The 19,059-nt window shown below is 41.3% G+C and overlaps 1 protein-coding gene across 2 annotated transcripts in view; it reads left to right on the plus strand.

Annotated features, from left to right (window-relative positions):
* Positions 1 to 19,059, plus strand: part of ITPR2 (inositol 1,4,5-trisphosphate receptor type 2) — a 530,755-nt gene that overhangs the window by 467,323 nt on the left and 44,373 nt on the right. For both annotated transcript variants that reach the window (XM_032646410.1, XM_032646411.1), the window contains one exon: positions 9,519 to 9,679. In XM_032646410.1, coding sequence (XP_032502301.1) covers positions 9,519 to 9,679 — 161 coding nt within the window. The remainder of the gene's footprint in view (positions 1 to 9,518; positions 9,680 to 19,059) is intronic.

Here is a 19,059-nt window from a genome sequence, read left to right on the forward strand (position 1 = left end):
CTCTGTGTTTCTGGAGTGTACGTTTCAGAGCAGGGCAATGCCAGCAAAAGAGATTGGCCAGATCATATGTGGCCTTTTATATTAGAAGGCTTGGACTTCATCCTGTGGACTTATAGAAGATGGCGAACAATGAAAGAATTTTAAGTAGAGGATGCAGGGTCTAATTTTTATTTTCGAGCACTGTGGCAGCTATGGGAAGTTGTTCATCAGGGGACAATATTGGAGGCAGAGTAACTAGGTAGAAGGTTATTGCCATAGTAACTAGGTAGAAGGTTATTGCCATAGTCCATGAGAGGTAACAAAACCTTGATCCAGGAGAGGTGGTGGTGGCAGTATTCAGGATTAGAGGACAAAGTTAAGAAATATTGGGGAGATAGAATTTTTAAATCTCAATGGTTTGGTTTGGAATGGATATGAGAGAGCGTGGGTGCCTGGGTGGATGGCTGTACCAACAGCTGAGTTTGAGAATAGAAGAAGAAAAACAATTTTACATAGGCATATACTGAATTTGGCTTTGGAAGTACTGAAATTGAGGTATGTACTGAACAGCCCAGTGGGATACACTCAGCACAGAGGTCAACATATGGGTCTGAGCCTCAGAGAAGGAGACAGTATCGGGGAATCCTCAGCCCGTATGACATAGAAAAAGCTGGAGTGTGGAGGAAGGCTTCCAAGTGAGAGGAGGAGATGATGGGAGCTCACATGGAAAACGTCAGCATTGAAAAGTTGAAAGAGAAAGGGGATCGCACACTCACAAAACCTTTCCAGTCTGAATGGTGTGAGGACAACCGGACATGTGTGGCACGTGGAAGTGAGGGGAGAAAGCACCCTTGGGAACAAAAGAATTGATTATCAACTGTGTCAAAGCAGTAACATGAACTGAAGCAGAGCCTTTGAATTTCTCGTTTAGGAGGTTTTAGAGAGGAGTTTCCAGGAAGGTAAGGGCAGATACCAGATTGCACAGTGCTGGGGAGGGACTTACTGGAAGGAAATGACACAAAAAGAAGAGTCTTCTCTTCATATGTCTAGATTAGATGGAGGAACACAAGATTGACATGGCGCCAGAAAGATGTTGTGCAATTATTGGGAGATTTGGGGAAGAGAGTTATTATATAGAAGGGTGAGTCCCACAGAGGAAGAAAGGTAGTACCTTTGAAGATCTTCCTGTGTCTCATGGTCTTGCCTTTACACTGCTTCCTGGAAGCCTTTTTCTTCACAATCGTAATAACTTATGTCAGCACACTACCTCCGAAACATGAGTTCTTTGGAAAAATCTATCGGTAGACTGAGCTTCATTCTAAGACATGATCCTGTCCCCGCTATTATAACAACAAGAAAACATGAACAGCAAAATAAGCGTGTCACTTCACCCCTATTTCTGCTCCTCTGAGCTTTCCCTTCAATGTCAAAATTCTCTCTGGCTTTTCACAGTTATCAAAAAGCCTGTAGCCTGTAAATTCCTTAAAATACCACAATAACCTTCATCACCAAGTTGAAATGTTTGTCTCAGATCTCATCATGAACTTCCTGCTGACCTTTTCTTCTAGCTCAGATTGCACGTTCTCTGGGTCTATCACAAGGCCCTAGTCGTTCTCCCAACCCCTGGATCAGAGGTTCTGATTTTATCATAGACTCCTTGTCTCTTCCCTCTGCCCTTCTCTTTAGCACCACTTTATGTAGATTATTTCCAAATATGCAGCCAGGGCTCCAACCTCTCTCCAGGCTTTTGTTCTTTATTTTCCGTGTTTGATTGACATTTAAAAAGATATGACTTCCTGGCAGCCAATTTTACCATGTCTGCAAACCGGTGCATCATGCCTTTCCATCTCCTTCCTCTAACCTGGCAACTTATCTTGTCTTCTGTATTGCAATTAATGATACCCCACTGGGCTGGGAACTTCTCCATCACTTTAAGCATCTCCTTTTTCCTCTTCCAGGTGCACTAGTTACTACATGGTAATGAATCTGCTTTCACAGTCTCACTTCCTTCCACATATTCCCACGGCCACACCTTGGTTTTTGAGGCTCACCCTGGCTCATACCCCCCCAAGTGGACTGTTCAGTGCTGCCAGACAGAATTTTCCACTTTGAACTCATTTCCTTACTCAAAAGCCTATCAATAACATTGTACAGTCTATAACTCTAAAATTCTGATTTTCCTGGCATGTAAGCTGCCCCACAATTGGGCCCCTTCTTTTTTGCCTGCCTTTTCATCCACTGTTCTCCCATTTATAGCTCAGGTTCTGGTTCAACTGCATTACTCATCTTTAACTCTCTCTCATGTGTTCTCTGTTATGGTGTTTCTGTTTGGAATACCCAGACTCCTAAGCTGTTGAACTACTGCCCTGTCTCTGAGACCCAGATCTAAAGCCGTTGTTCCGTGAATTCAGCTTCCTCTGGTCTCACTAACCAGAAGCAAACACATCTGCTCCTAGATTTGTCGACCACAATTAGCTGTATAGTACTGTACATATTTTTCATTGTCTCATCTCCTCTGTTGTATACTAGGCCTTATCATATTATAGAAAGTATATGAACTTTACCGTCAAGTAGACATGGGTCTGCACTGGTTCCACATCCTGGCTATGTGGTCTTGGTCAAGTTTCCTTTCACCTTGAAAGTGAGGAATATAATGCTGTGTTTTGGGGTTGTGGTGGGTATAAATGAAATCCTGTCTCTAAAAATTCTTAGCTCCATGCTTAACTGAGAGTAAGCTCTCCATACATGATAACTTCTCGTCTTTAGGAGATCCACATCTACATCTTATCCATTTTTATGCTTCCATAGTGTATATTGGGGATCATTCATAAATATTTGCTTAATGGATGACTATCCAATTAGTCACCTCCAAATTAACATTGTCTCTATACTTATGTGGCTTATAACCTATAAAAGGAAGATAAAGCAAGTAAGTCCTAAATTGCTATATACTGCAGACAAAAAAGTTAGATGCACTAATTCCAAGTTATCCCAAGGTTTGTCACATGTATGGTATTGTTTCTGTGGCACACACATGTCCACAGGGATATAGGGTGATATATCAGAAGGTATTAGATCAACATGGCCTATTTTTCAGAAGCTTCGCATTTATTAACAAATTTGAGAGACCATTGAGGTGAATTAACCTGAGAGCAAATTCAAATAGTATTTTTATATTAGAACAAATACTTTGTAAAGTAGAACAAATTTAGTGTGAACATTTGAAATAAAATAGAAACTTACTTAAATATTGAAAAGTGTTTTCAAGCTCTTTTAGCTGCTAATCCCTGTGACCTCAGTAACATAAAGGTTCTTTATTCTCTGCCCTCAAAGGGCAGAAACATGTGGGAAGTGTTGTGATAAAGTATATCTAGATATGCATTCATTCCTGGAATCACTTACCGCATATAAGATCTAATATATACCATATATATTAGAAGAACTTAATTACAAGAATAAACATTCGGGATATTTGGGGGTTGTATTAGTAGGCTATCAAATAGCTGTAATTAATCTAGAAATGGTTCCTGGAGGAGTTCGGTGTTAAATTGTGATCCAAAGGGAGATATAGTATCAAATAACAGAGGAGAGATTCTCCACAGTAGGAGTTGGCCCCAGGAGTATTCCGAGGATGCCCATAGTAGCAACAGAAGAGGTGGGTACTGTGACAGGCAGTGAGAGAAAATGGGACTTTCCTAGCCCCGAAGACAGTGAACCAGATGTTTCAGAGTTGGGATTCAGAAAACAGTTGCTAGTGGTCCAGAAGGTGGTCATGATGAGGTGATGATGAGCACATGACAGAGCTGAAGCAGTAAGCGTGGAAACAGATCGACTCTGTTGTCCGCATTAACTATTAATTTTGAATTACTAGAGGTGAAAAATCCAGTGAAAAGGAGATGTCAACAGACCAGGTGTAACAAAATAACAAAATGGAGAAAGGATTTGATGATAGGTCAGAACTCCTATCATAGGAGGGTCAGGTTCCTAGAATTTTCTAGATGATTTAATAGGATATAAAGGCTAAATTGTGAGGGGGGCCATCTAGGTTCTTCTCTTGGTAATTAGTCCCTTCTCTATACTTTGCGCATTATTTTATTATCTTTATTGTCTATACTTATGCGTGAAAGTCATTCATTCACCTATTTGTTCAACCGTTACTTACTGAGCATCTACTAAGTGCTAGGGTATTGCAGTGAACAAAAACAGACAAAAAACACTTCCATCATGGAACTTATTTTCCAGCATACATAGAATGTCAAATGATGACTATGGAGAAAAATAAAGCAGAGGAGAGGAATGTGGATGCCTGGCTAGTGAGTGGGTATGTTCCCTTACCTTAGTCATACTGGGTGGGAAACACAACATAAGTGTAGTCTTAACATTTTTCCTGAAAAGTTTGTATTGAGCACACAGAGCTCCTCTTACCCTTCCTTTCTTTCTCCCTTGGTTGTCTCATCTGATGCTCTGGCTTTCATTGTTCATTTTATGTCATTTATCCTTGGACTAGTGGAGTTATATCTTGAATGCTGTTTGGAATTTCCAGCTTCCTGCCTAACATCCCAACATTGGTTGTTCCGTAGGCATCTTAAACTCAACACATCTAAAATGAAATACATCCTCCCTTTAAAATCTCTTCCTTCTATTTTTTTTCCTCTTGATTTAGTGATACTACCTTAAACTTGGTCATTCAAGTCAGAATATCGAGTAGTCCTTGATTCCTCCTAAATTGGTGCCTCTAATCGGACATCAAGCCCTCTTCAGTTTCTACCCCAGAGTCCTCTTCAATCTTTATTATTGATACATTCAATTATTCTGTGAACTCTAGTTGAATGCCTACTGTTTTCCAGCTACTATGCCAGGTGCCGGTAATACAAGAATAAATCAGACAAAGTAGTAGAGCCTAAGATAGAAACAGACAAATTTTCATAGCAAAGACACAGAGAGGACCAACCAAGGGAGTCAGAGCTGTGGCAGTGGTTGAGTTGGCTCTTGGAGAAGAAATTCTTGTCAAGTGGGAAAGAGACTAGATGGGGGTGTAGAGTTTTCAGAGGAGTTGGTGTGTTTGGAGAATGGTGAGAAAGTCAGAGTGACTACAAGACATGTGCACAGAGTGGATAGTCAGTGCATGAGTCTGAGGGCGACTTCAAGTTCACTGGTGGACAGGGATTTCATTAACAGAGGGGAAGAAGAAGGGCTAAAGAAACAACTCTTTGATGAGTTGAGTTTGACATGCCCATAAGTTATCCAGGAGGCAGCGGGAAGTAGAATGTAAAGTTGAGAAGAAGGGTCAGTGCTGGGGATAAAGATCGAGAACTCATCAATCAGCATGATGATGGTTGAAACCATGAGAATGGATGATCAAGCTTAGAGAGCAAGACCCAGTGAAGATGAAAGACAACCAGTTTCCCTCCCTTAAATCCCTCCTCCCCTGTCCCAGTCCCCTGGACTCCTACCCTTAGCCTCTTCTCTCACAGTCTTCCTCTAAATCCTGGCACAGGGAGTTACTTAAAGCACAGCTCCCAGTATGCCAGGCTCACTCAAAAATCTTCAGCATAAAGCACAGACTCCTTAGCTTTGTGTTTAATACTTTTCATGGTTTGTGCCAAATGGACCATTTCATCTTAATTTCTGAGTGTTCCCTCCTGGCCACACCAGAGGAACTGACAGTCCCCTAAACAGGGCATTTACTCTCATCTCTAGCTTTGCTGTGCTATTTCCTCAGCCCAGAGGCAAAAGAACATGGCTTTGGAGTCAGGAATATTTTTATTTAAATACTGGCTGACTTTTCCACTAAATAGAGGTGTTAACTTGAGCAATTAATTGAATCCCTCTGAATCTCTTTCCTCACATGCTAAAAGGTCAGATCGGATTATTGTAATTATTATAGCATATTTGGACATCTTTGTAGTTGTCAGCATAAATAGGTGCTCAATAAAAGTTAAGTACCTTTTCTTACCATTCGTCTCTTCTCCACTTGCCATGATCATGTTTCATAGGCCAGACATTTAAAGCTTTATGCCTCTTTGAAACCTTTTAAAGGGTACCTGGTCAGAACTCATTTTGTCCTCCTTTATGTTTCCTTGGCAGATTGTATCACTTCAGAATATAAAACAAGTTGTCTGTTTCCTCTCCCATATTATAGGTTAATTGATGGTAGACATTATCTTTATAGTCCTATGTATCTTGCAACAGGTAGGGAATTGTTTGAATTGAATTCTAGGAGAAAGCTACTTTAAAATTTTCTCCTTTTTTTTTTGGTAATAACTGTTGAGGTACAATTCACATACTGTATGATTCACCCACTGAAAGTGTACAATGCCGTGAGTTTAGTATATTCAGAGTTCTCCATCCATCATCACAATCAATTTTAGAGCATTTTCATTTGCCCTCAAAAGAGACCTCATATCCTTTAGCCATCACTGCTCCCTTCCTTCCCGCCAAACCTTCCATCCACCTCAGCCCTAGGCAACCATTGATCTACTTTCTGTTGCTATAGATTTGCCTATCCTGGACATTTCATATAAATGGAGTCATAAAATATGTGGTCTTCTGTGACTTGCTTCTTTCACTTGGTATGTTTTCAAGGTTCATGTTATAGCATGTATCAGCACTTCCTTTCTTTTTATTGCAGAAAAATATCCACTGTATGGATGTACCATATTTTGTTTATCTTTTTATCAGCTGATGAACATTTGGGTTTCTACTTTTTGGCTATTATGAATAATGCTGGATATTCATGTACATGCTTTTGTGTGGACATATGTTTTTCTTTTGTGTATATACCTAGGAGTGGAATTGCTGGTACACATGGTAACTCTATGTTCAACCTTTTGCAGAACTGCCAAGCTATTTTGTAAAGTTACACTATCTTACATTTCCATCAGTAGTGTAGGAGGCTTCCAAGTTATCCATGTCGTCATCCACATTGCTATTATCTGTTTTTGATTATAGCCATCCTAGTGGAACAATATTTTATGAGTGACATATTCTTTTTTTTCTTAAAGTAATGAGAATTTATTGAAACAATACGTGAGCAATTTAAGATAACAGGTGCAGTAAGCAAAGAGCCATATGGAGAGCCAGATGTTATTCATGAAACTAAAGCAAGACCCTCAGCCCCACCATACACTATTACCCAACAACTTTTTTCTCAGCTTCCCCTTTCTCTCTGTCTAGAATGGCTTCCCTATTCTAATTGCTTCTCTCTACTTGCTGCTCTACCTCCTAGTTTCTGCCAGTCCACAGCTTCTACTGCCTCATTGCTTTCTGCTTATATCCTACTCTTTCTGCATCTCTTCAGTTCCGTTATATTCTTAGTGACCTATTCTTAATTCACTCAATTAATATTTTATTCAGTGCCAACTATGTACCAGGCAATATTCTAAGCTATTGGGACCATTGGTGAAGAAAAGAGACACATATATCTGCCCATGGACATGCAATAAATAATCAACATAATAAGCTCATATCTAAGTTCCTGGATAAAATGATATTCCTCTTTTCTGTGCCAATTAGCAGGCTGGATTTTTCTTGCACAATCATTTTTACCTCTGTAATTGAGACTTGTGGTCCAGTTTAATAGAACACCTTTGATATGGCTATATTCAGTCTGTTAAGAGGTGAAAAGCACTCTAGGAAAAGGAAGGGGACAAGGAAAGAGTGATCAAAAGTATCGGCAAAACGGAAGAGACAGGCTATAGGATTAAATAAAGTGATCAAGTTAAGCCGCATTGAGAAGGTGAGATTTGAGAAAAACTGGAAGGTAAGTGAGTTTGTCAAAGAGATACCAGAGAGAAGAGGGCCGTGGGCAGAGGAAACAGCCAGTTCAAAGGCCCTGAGGCAGGGGTCTGGGTGCAAGGATCAGCAGGGAAGCCATTGTGGCTGGAGGAGCGTTAGCAAGGGAGAAGATAGAGGGAGACAAAGTTAGAGAGGCTGGAGGGCCACATCACTTAGGGCTTAGCAAAAAGGTATTGCGTGGGATGTAGTTAAACTCAACAATTATTCGATGTTTTTCCAAACTTTGAACTTAACTGGGCATCCTGTATTTTCCCCGGCAACCCTACTTGTAGGGCACTGTAAGAACTTTGACCTTTATTCTGAGGAGGTGAGCCACCGCAGTGTTTGGAACAGAGGAGGGACACCATCCTGCTCGGTTTTTTAAAGAATCACTCTGGCTGCTGTGTTGAGAATAGGCCACAGAGAATAAAGATGGAAACAAGGGGTCTGGAGATTATTTGGGTAATCCAAATGAGACATGATCATGGCTCAAACCAGAGTGGTAACCATGGAGGTGGTGAGAAGCAATCAGATTCTGGGTATATGTTGAAGGTAGAGCCAAAAGAATTTCAACATGAATTGGATGTGGCATGTGTGAGAGAGAGAGAGAGAGAGGATTCAGGGTTGACCCCTAGACTTTTGGCTTGAAAACTGGAAGAACGGAGTTGTCATGGAATGAAAAGAGAACATGGGTGGAGCAGGTTTGGGGGAGAGGATTGGATTCTATTTGAAGCATGCTGAGCTGTTGATAGGTCAAGCAAGATGAGGCATAGCCATCTGCCAGCCAAACTTTATGGTATTTCCCGTAAAAATATCCAGTAATATAATTTAAAGGGTCACGCCTTCATTGGGGACAGGTTTTTTACTTATCGTACTTTGTTTTGCATCTTATTGTTTAAAGGGTCTTCTTCATGCCTAAATGGCCAAATGACCTTTTTTTTAAAAAAAAAATAATATGTTTAGGAAAAGAGTAGCCAGGTTTGGAATTCAATTTCCAGATTTCTCCTCCAGTATCTGAACTGCAAAACCAGACTGAATCCCAACATCCCATTTTACTTGGCAGTATAATTCATTTTTCCATAGATGTTTTTCTTCATCCCCATTCATTTCCTTTCATCTGCGCTTCAACCTTTGAGAGAAGAGAATCTTACTACCCAGTGAGATTACTGCTCCGTGTCCTTCCAGAGGCTAAAAATATGCCCTGGAAATTGAGCAGACCTTCCCCTCCCCAAAATGCCTGGAACACAGTAGTCTAAGGGGTGGAATGAGCCCGTGAGTCCTTACTGCGCTCAGAGCCCAGATATCTGTGGACATTCGTTTGCCCTTCACTGATTACAAGTGGTTTTGAAGAGATGACTGTTAGCTGCCTTTTCTCCTTTTACCCAAGTTTCTGGTTAAAATGACACTTTCTTTCTGCCCTGATTAGCAAGCGTGATTTTTCTTGCACAGTCATTTTGACTTCTTTTTCTTAGACTTGCGGTCCAGTTTAATTTGACAATTTTGATACAGCTATATTTAAAATTGTCTGCAAATTTTACATCTATAATAGGACTGTGCATTTCTAAGGATCCACAGGAAAGAAATTAAAGACTCTGACTTTTTTTTCTGCAGGCCTTATATACTACGTTGTTTTTAATCATAACATTTTAAATTGTCATGGTCTTTCAGAAAGTGTTTTTTCACAATAATTATTATGTTCTGTTTTTATGCCAAGAAGTGAGTGCTGATTAAATTACACACATTGTGTCTCCTGTGATTTGCAGGACTCGAGAGGGACAAGTTTGATAATAAAACGGTTTCTTTTGAGGAGCACATCAAGTCAGAACACAATATGTGGCATTATCTGTACTTCCTAGTCCTGGTGAAGGTGAAAGACCCAACTGAATACACCGGACCTGAAAGTTACGTGGCTCAAATGATTGTGGTGAGTGAGAAGAGGGTTTGCATCTGTGACTATGTTGCATTTTGTCCGCTTTCACCTTTCCTACCCTACCTTTCTCCCAGAACATAAAGTTTCTAGCAATCATTTTGTTAACTTTTAAATAGGACTGGCAGTCATTGAAGAGCCCCTATCCTGGCTAAATCATTGGTTCCTAGTGGACTTCTTGGTTATACACACCAAATCTAAGCCTCAGGTGTGCAGATGGTATTTCCTGGAGAATTCTCTGTGCAGTGAATTCAGTCCTGTCTGTCATCCTCCGACCTCATGCCTCCTGTCATCACTAATGTCTCAATTCCCCACACCTGGAACTTTGCCATTGGCAAAAGGAGATTCATACTTTAAGAAATTCCTTGAGTTGCAGAAATTAAGGATTTAAGCAATTAAATTGCGTTCGGGGAGAGGATAATGTTCAGTCCCAATGGGAGAGCACTGGCTTTTTGTCAGCACACATTTTGGATAGATTGACTGGTGTTGGTGATGGATTTGCACTGACCTTGCTGCATCCAGTTGCTCGTAACTCCTCCTTAAGATCAGTAGCATTGCACAGAGGGCGTGGTTGTCCATGATTTGAATTTTCTTCTGCTTCATAGAAGATTAAAACTAACAGGCTTAAAGAGAAGTCAAAGTTACAACTTTCTTGTATCCATGACACACAATTAGGGAGTGAGTATCATTGAATCTGATATAAATTCTTGTGTATAAACATAGCCATATATTGGATATCTTCTCAAAAATCATCCTCCAAAATTGTGTTAATAACTCTTTGGGAATGAGACCTTAGAAGAGTCATGACCCTCTTTGATGCTCAATCCCAAAGATAACATTTAGTAAACACCAAAGTGTCAGAAGAGCCGGGTAACGGTGGGTCTATGTCTTCCCCTCTGCGAACTTATCATCCACTTAGGAAGACATAAACACAATATAGGGAAAAACCAAAGAACATTTTCAGAGGCTAACATCTCACTAAGTACAGGTTAATATTGCAGTAGTTTACCTTACCTGACAATATTTTTGTGTCACAGGAGAGCTACACGTAAATTGAATTTTTATCATTCAGCATTTGCCATCCTATCTTATTGACGTGCATTCTACTGTAAGTTATTTTCTCTCCATTCTTCATGTGACAGTGGACAGAACCTAACATTGTTTCTTTTTCTCCACAAATCCTTTTCTGCCCTCTCTCCCTTCTACATTAGGAAAAAAGGTAATCATTTTGAGGCTATGCACTCATAGTCATCATTTAAACAGTCTTGATCTCAAGATGCTCAGAGACTGTGTGAAACATTTTGTTTCTTCTTGCTAGGGGAGAATCCTGTACAGCATTGCATTTAAAATGTGACCTCACACTGCTAGATTTTACCGAAGTTTGACTAAATTGAATTAATATGTATTTGGCAGGCATCCATTATGTCCCTTGGACTAAAAGATTGCAGGGAATACGCAGAGGAGTCTGAAATGTCCCTTCTGTGCCAAGGGATTTAGAGCTTACTAAGAAGAGGAGGGGGGGCAATAAACCCAAAGTAGAACAGGCTAAGTTTCCCAAGAGTGGAACAGATGGAAGTCTGGGAAGGCTTAAAGATGTAAAGTGACATCCAACTGGAAGGTGGTGGAGGGGAATCGGGGTGTGTGTGTGTGTGTGTGTGTGTGTGTCTGCGTGTGCATTACATGAGACGGGGTAGAGTTTGTGCAGATGGGGAGTGTCTGCTGGATTCAGAGTGAGTTCCTATAAGAAGGAGCAACCTGAACAAAAGCATAGAGATGGGACATTCAGACACTCAGGGGATAGTTAGTTGACCGGTTTCACTGGTACACAGTTTACGTGTCAGGAAGTTCTGAGAGATATGACCCAAAAAGTAGATTGGACTTTTGAGCAAGAAGTGTAGATATTTGGACGTTATTTTCTCTCAGCAGTGGGAAGCCACCGAAGATTTTACCTAAGGGAAGAATGTGGCCTGGGGAACAGTGCTCAGGAAGTGGTGTGTCGGCTGGTTGGGAGAAGGGAAAGATGAAGTCAGAGGTAGCATTTGGCAGCTGGTGAGATTAGGAGGTGGGTGTGGAGAAGCGGGGCAAGGGGAGGACCGCGAGATGAGACAGAGACTCCCGCCACTGTGAGCCGGGTCATTGGGAGAAAGGTGGTGAACGGTTTCAGAAAGCCTCTGTTAGGAGGAGAAACCAGTCAGAGAAGACTTGTGGATTTTGAAATGAGACCGGAGGCCGAGTCATGGGTTAGGAGGGCCGGTGTAGTGACAACAGCGTGGGCCTTACAGCCAGAAAGATCTGAACTCCAACACTGGCTCTAGCACGTCTGCTGTGTGGTCTTGATGTCTCGGGTGAGTCTTCAAACCTCCCTGAGATTCTGCCTCCTCACCTAAAAGGCAGAAAATTGGTGTGAGATCAGTGAGATGACATGTAAAAAGTGTCCAGCTCGGGACTTCCCTGGTGGTCCAGGGGTAAAGAATCCACCTTCCGATGCAGGGGACGAGGGTTCGATCCCTGGTCGGGGAGCTAAGATCCCACATGCCGTGGGGCAACTAAGCCCGCGCACCACAACTCCTGAGCTTGTGCACCTCAACGAGAGAGCCTGCGTGCAGCAATGAAAGATCGCACATGTGTGCCTCAACTAAGATCCCGTGTGCCTCAACTAAGATCCCGTGTGCCTCAACTAAGATCCGACACAGCCACAAAAATAAAGGAAATAAATAAAGTAAAATAAATATTTTTTTAAAGTGTCCAGCTCATGGTAGATACTCAGTAATTGACAGTTTTCAGTGGCATCGTCCACATGGAATGACAGTTGAAGCCTTCAGGTTAGCAAGAGGCGGGAGAAGGGAGAAATGCAGAGAGAGGAGAAGAGAAAGCCAGAGACACAACCTGGGGGAATCTCCCATTTAGGAAAAAAGAGAAAGACAAGTAAAATAAGTAGAAAAGAAGACACTGAAAAGGGTAGAAGAAGAACCAGGCGATGGAGCGTGTTAGAAGCCAAGAGACGAGTATTTCCGTGTCAGAGTTCACAGCATCAGTTGCTGCAAAGAGGAGACAGGTCCAAGCCTTTGGATTTTGTGATAAGGAAATCACCAGGTGACTTTCACTGTGAGAGAAGACTGCTGCAAAAACGTTGACCCATCTTTAGCTTTCACATTAAGACCTGCATTTTGCCGGGCTCTCGTGCTTGAATTTTTAAGACATACTGATCCGTGTGTCTATCCATCCTCTCCTGTCAGAACTCTCTCCAGAACCAGGACAGGAGGGAGGAGACCCACAAACTTATTGCAACATGAACTGTCTCATTCTCATCCAAGCAGTGCACACCCAAGAGAACAGGCACTGGTCCTGGATTTTAATGGGCAGGAGAAGAAAGAGAGATATTAAGCTTTGGAAGGATGGAAACAAAAAGTCACTTGCCGGTAAGAGTGTTCATTTACTGAAATAGCCTTTTTGGAAAACTTCTAAAAATCTGTAGTTGATGAACCCAGTTTGGAAAATCTGTTACTCCAGACTCCTTGGAGATTATGGCCTCCTAATCTTGACCCTCCTAGAGAGAGAAGATTTTAGAGCACATGGCAAGTTGAAGCATGTCTGTGGCTCAATTCAAAGACTACATTTTCTCTCCCTCCAGGTCAGAGGTAACTACTCTTAACAGTTTGGTAGGAAAACTTCCATTTTGCTACCACTTTAATTTTTGGTCCTTAAAAATAGGTGCATTTACCAAGTTGATTTAAGTGCTTAAACCAGGAGAGCTTTAGAAGAAGTTTTTAATTCTTCATAATTGACATAGCTTTTACCCTCAAGGATTTATGCAAAACAAAATAAGGAAGTTCTTCATATTTGTTCACAAAACAACTCATCTGAATTCTACACACTTTAAGCCTGGTTTGTACCTAGAGGCCCTTAGAAAATGTTTCCTGTCTTCTGGTAAAATGAGAAAAACAAGAATATAACAAGTTTGGGGATGTTTCTCCCTCTGTATATTTTTTCGCCTCCAATACTTCAACTTTATTCTTTACTACTAGGTCCCATAAGGAATATTTAGACTAATGTGCATTAAAACATACATTTTAAATAAGTTAATATATAGCTTCTAGGGGTTAGAATCTTAGGAAATACATTTGTGCCTCTACATCCCTGTAGTGACAGGATCAAGACCCTGAAATATTAACAGAAGCTTAAAACTTCCTCACCCCTGCCTTCAAACCCTACACCAGGCTGTTGGACTATCCACTGTCTGAGTCTTTGAATTATCACAAAACCTCTTCTGGGACATTGTTAGGGGAGATGTGAATAGATCAAGGCATTTGGGGAATATATTTTCTTCTGGCAAACAAACTCTCATTTTTGATAAGAGAATTGATATTTTGAGCTAGTATTTATTGGGGACAGAAAGTAAGAGACAGAAAAGAAAGGATCATGCAGAAAAGTAAAAGTAATGAAAGAGAATCCAATAAACTAGGAGGAAAGGGTCTAAGAGGATAAGTCCCGCAGCCTGTGCTAGTAATGGCCTGTGAGCATCGCTAAGCCCCTTTGCCTCTCCCATTACTCATAGGATGATATTGAAGAGGAACAAACAAAATAGAGATCATTAGAAAAAATGCCCAAGGCTTTTAGAGGTTTCTCTAAGACTTTGGAGACATTTTCAGTTGTTCGTTTGCCGAGGTATGTTCAGGACCTTTGGGAATATTTAGTACTTAATTTGACAAACAGTGGGATCAAAACCAGAGGTACCTGGAAGGACAGGTACCACATGTGTGTTCAGAGAACTGCCCACGTGTGCTGGTGTACTGGGCTGCGACCCAGACCCTGGCTGACCATGCCCCATGACCATGGCTTTGTGGGGACCAGTTTCTCATTTTAGCACATGGCACGTTTAAGTTCTTCTACTTATTTGACTCTTGACTAAAAATTCTTTGTGGACATCATAGTGATGTCAGCTGGGACAATTTAACTCATGTTTTTGGAGGGGGGTTGTTTTTTAAATTTTTATTATAGTTGCTTTACAATGTTGTGTTAGTTTCTGCTGTACAGCAAAGTGAGTTAGTTATACATATACATATATCCCCTCTTTTTTAGAGTCTTTTCCAATATAGGCCATTACAGAGTATTGAGTAGAGTTCCCTGTGCTATACAGTAGGTCCTTATTAGTTATCTATTTTATATATAGTAGTGTGTTTACGTCAATCCCAGTCTCCCAATTTATCCCTCCCCTCCCCTTCCACCCTGGTAACCATAAGTTTGTTTTCTAAGTCTGTGAGTCTGTTTATGTTTTGTAAGTTCATTTGTACCATTTTCTTAGATTCCACATATAAGTGATATCCTATGATATTTGTCTTTGTCTGACTTACTTCACTTAGTATGATAATCTCTAGGTCCGTCCATGTTGCTGCAAATGGCATTATTTCATTCTTTTTATGACTGAATAATATTCCATCGTGTGTGTGTGTGTACAGATACACACACGCGCACACACACACACACACACATATATATACATACCACATCTTCATTCATCTGTCGGTGGGCATTTAGGTTGCTTCCATGTCCTCGCTATTGTAAATAGTGCTGCTATGAACATTGGGGTGCATGTGTCTTTTCAAATTATAGTTTTCTCTGGATATATGCCCAGGAGTGGGATTGCTAGATCATATGGTAGTTCTATCTTTTTAGTTTTTTAAGGAAGTTCCATACTGTCCTCCATAATGGTTGTACCAATTAACTCATGTTTTTGTTAACATAATAATTGTCGTGACACAAAAAATAATTGTAAGTTTCTTGAAGGCCACAACCAGGAATAGAGTAGCTTTTGTTCTGTGTAAGACCAGGGCAGATGATAGCTATAATATATATTAAAAGCAGTTCGATAGACACTGAGTGCCTCTTATATGCTAGCAGCTGTGCTATGGGTTTGATACGTAAGGATAAATAAGAAGTAATCCCTTCCCTCAGGAAGCTCAAAACATTTATTCAATGAGTAAATAAAATAATGAGTGAATTAACAAATGAACGGTTTATTCTTAGCCCTCTGGTAGTTGGACATAATTTACGGAAAGATACACCAAAATAGCTGCAGGAGTTGAGAACATGAATTTCTCATTAGGCAAATGTCATCTTTCCCCTCTTTTAAAATCGGAAGATAAAGATGCAGCAGGGATGTTAGGCCACCTGAACCAAGTATAATGAATGCAATATTAAAAGTCGGATGGCTGATTTGAGAGACAGGTAATTTAATCCCTCTGTCGTCTCTCAGTATTTCTGAAGGCTGACCCATCCCATATATGCACAAATCCTCAGGAGTGCCTCTGAAGCTGCTGTCCTAGCAGAGGGGCAAGCATGCGCATTGGTGGGTTGTTCAGCATAATTCACCCTTCAGAATGAATTCTTCCTTGCATAATCTATTAAGGCCTCAGAAAGAGAGGGATTGTCCTTTTAATGAGATAGAAAAGAAATGTAGTCACCCAGAAGGAAGGAAGAGAGCTAAGAATTTTCCAGATGTTGTTTTCTGTGTCTGGAACTCAAAATCAATCTCGTTTAGTTAAACCGTATTTTTGAGCCGTAACTGTTGGAGGGAGGATATATTTGGGCTCATGAAAGACATCAAGTCTTCTAAGATTTGTATGTACCCCTCCTGCATTAGCACTGTTGGCCAACTTAATTTCTGCCTTATTGTCATGTGCCATAATTATGAAATTATATGTTCTGATCCTATTATTTCCAATTTACGCTAATTGTGTAATTGAATCTAATTAAGCCAATTATGTAACTGCTCAATCTTGAAAACCTATTTTAAAGACGTTAGAACATAATAAGACACTTTTAAAATGCTTACATTTCAAGGCAAGCTGGGGGCGGGAGGTTGTAGCTTCAGAATGTACAATTAAGAAGGAGATGTCTACATTCAAGGAGATGCCACCTCTACTGTCCACATTTTAAATCCAGACATGTGTCTTCAGTTTAAGAGGGATCTTTTTCCATTCCCAACTCTGGATTTCATTTTTGTTGTGGGACCTATCCTATACATTATCCTAATTTCCTATTTAGTATTCGTACTATAATCCATGAGTTACCACGTATTTGTGCAAGTTAACGTCTTTCTAATTCTCTTCTTATTTTGAAAATAGAGATAGAAATGGTGACTATTTAACGGTGTGGCTGTACACGGAGTCTTCATCTCAAAGACTGTCCTCAGCGCCGGACGTGAGGGTGGAAGGATTTGGGCCAAATTGTTTTAAATGAGATTCGGATGGAAGTGGGGTGGGGAATAAGGTCGAGGGCAGGCACTTGAGGCGGGGACTCTCAGATGTCATTGACTGCTTCCTGAATTGATCAGAAACTGAATCTGCTGGTGTCCGGGTAATAGTCCTCAAAGTTCAAGAAGCTAAAGTGGCTCTTGTTAGTTTTTCTAATCAGTGTCTAAGGAGGAGCTCAGCATCAAGGAAGGCACCGGGGCATCGGATTCTGAAGTGTGACTTCCTAGGATTCCCATTTATAAGATCGAGGACGACGTATTCTCTCTGTACTTCACATTACCCATCAATGAAGGAAGTGTAATCAGACAGCACTCGGAATAGAATAAGGGGAATTGTCTGGAACCTGGAGGCCTCCTGCTGTGCCAGACCCTGTCCCATTAGCTGCCAGATCGTGGGGAGAAGGGGGAGGTAGGGATCCCAGGGAAAGAACGTGGGCAGAGAAGGCTGCAGGGTCATGGAGTCGGGGAGCGGGATTTAGAGGGCTTGGGACAGCAGGTAATTTGGCAACTGGGAGATACTGCAACAGTTTTAGCAACTAGTGTAGGCACATCTATGCAAACCAGCTGAATATTGACCCTGTGTATAACAAGACTTCCCTTGCAGAGTTGCTACCAGGATTAAATCAACGTGCATACTACAGTACTATGACTAATGGGACTTCCCTGGCGGTCCAGTGGTTAAGACTTCGCCTTCCAATGCAGGGGATGCAGGTTTGATCCCTGGTCGGGGAGCTAAGATCCCACATGCCTCTCGGCCAAAAAAACGAAACATAAAACAGAAACAATATTGTAACAGATTCAATAAAGACTTTTAAAAAATGGTCCACATCAAAAAAATCTTTAAAAAACAGAAACAGCACTACGACTAATATAAATAGACATTCGATGAGTGCTATCTGCTGGATGCTGTGCAGTTTGACATGCATGATCTCTTTAAAGGCCTTGTATCAACCCCGGGAGGCAGTCTGGTGTGATTATCCCCATTCTACACATGAGGAAACCGAGGCTTAGGGAGGACACAACCAGCAGAAGGGGATGCTGTGTCGGTTACGTGCAGGAGACATGCAAGTGGCCAGCACGCGTGCTGTTGTCCTGCGATGATGCTGTTAGTCGTGTAAAGCTAGCAGCGATGCTTCCTGTGAGGGCGGGTGCCCAGCACAAACCTCACGCTCTACAGAAGAGGGACCACAAACGCGCCCTGCAGGCCGGGGCTGGGAGTAACCTGGCCGGGAGACAGGAAGTCAGCGGAGAAGCCTACAATGGCAGGAAGGCCTGAGAGGAATACAGATATGAAAACTGTCCTCGTTCAGATCTAGCTGGCAGCTGCAAGTTTCCTGCAAAGGTTAGAAGGGTTACAATGACAATTATTACAATTGCAGGCAAGAAAGAAGGAACAGGACATTTCCATTTAATTTGACAAGCATTTACTGGGGAGACTATGCATGAGGCACTGATGGAAACAAGAGTAAAACATCATCACTGCCCTTCCAGAACCACAGTGTGATAGAAAAGACAGGTATATTCACCAGAAACTATAGTGCAAATCAGAACTCCCATGAGAGAGATAATAGACGTTCAGACACACAGTAGCTGGAGAAATCGTAAAACAAATTATACCAGTACACCCCTGATTTATTAAAACCCTTCAGTGGTACTTGGAATAAAATTTAGACTCTTCCCCGTGGCCCTCTTATGCCATCTGGCCTCAGCCTACTTCACCAATTCCATTCCATCCCACCTTCCTTAGCCCACGACAGTTCAACCACATTGGCCCTTTTCTTTTTATCGAAAATGCCACACTTTTCCCTGGTCAGTACCTTGGTGTGTGGATGCCTTCCATTTGCAGTTGTTGTCCCCAAGCTCCCTCCATGCCTGGCCCCCTCCCTGACACCCCCATTCTCGTTACTTCCTTTCCTGTTACCCATTAGAGCAGTTATATTCATCTGACCTAATACTGTTTTTATACTTACTGACATGTTTATTCCTCTCCACTACGACTCAGGCATTTACACATCTGTTTCGTTCACTGCTGATTCCCAGCCCCTAAATTAATGCCCAACACATAGTAGACACTCAGCATAGATCTGTTGAACAAAGTAAATAAGACATTGAGGCACTGGAACCC

The sequence above is a fragment of the Phocoena sinus genome, chromosome 10, assembly GCF_008692025.1.
Source record: "Phocoena sinus isolate mPhoSin1 chromosome 10, mPhoSin1.pri, whole genome shotgun sequence".
Taxonomy (NCBI): Eukaryota; Metazoa; Chordata; class Mammalia; order Artiodactyla; family Phocoenidae; genus Phocoena; species Phocoena sinus.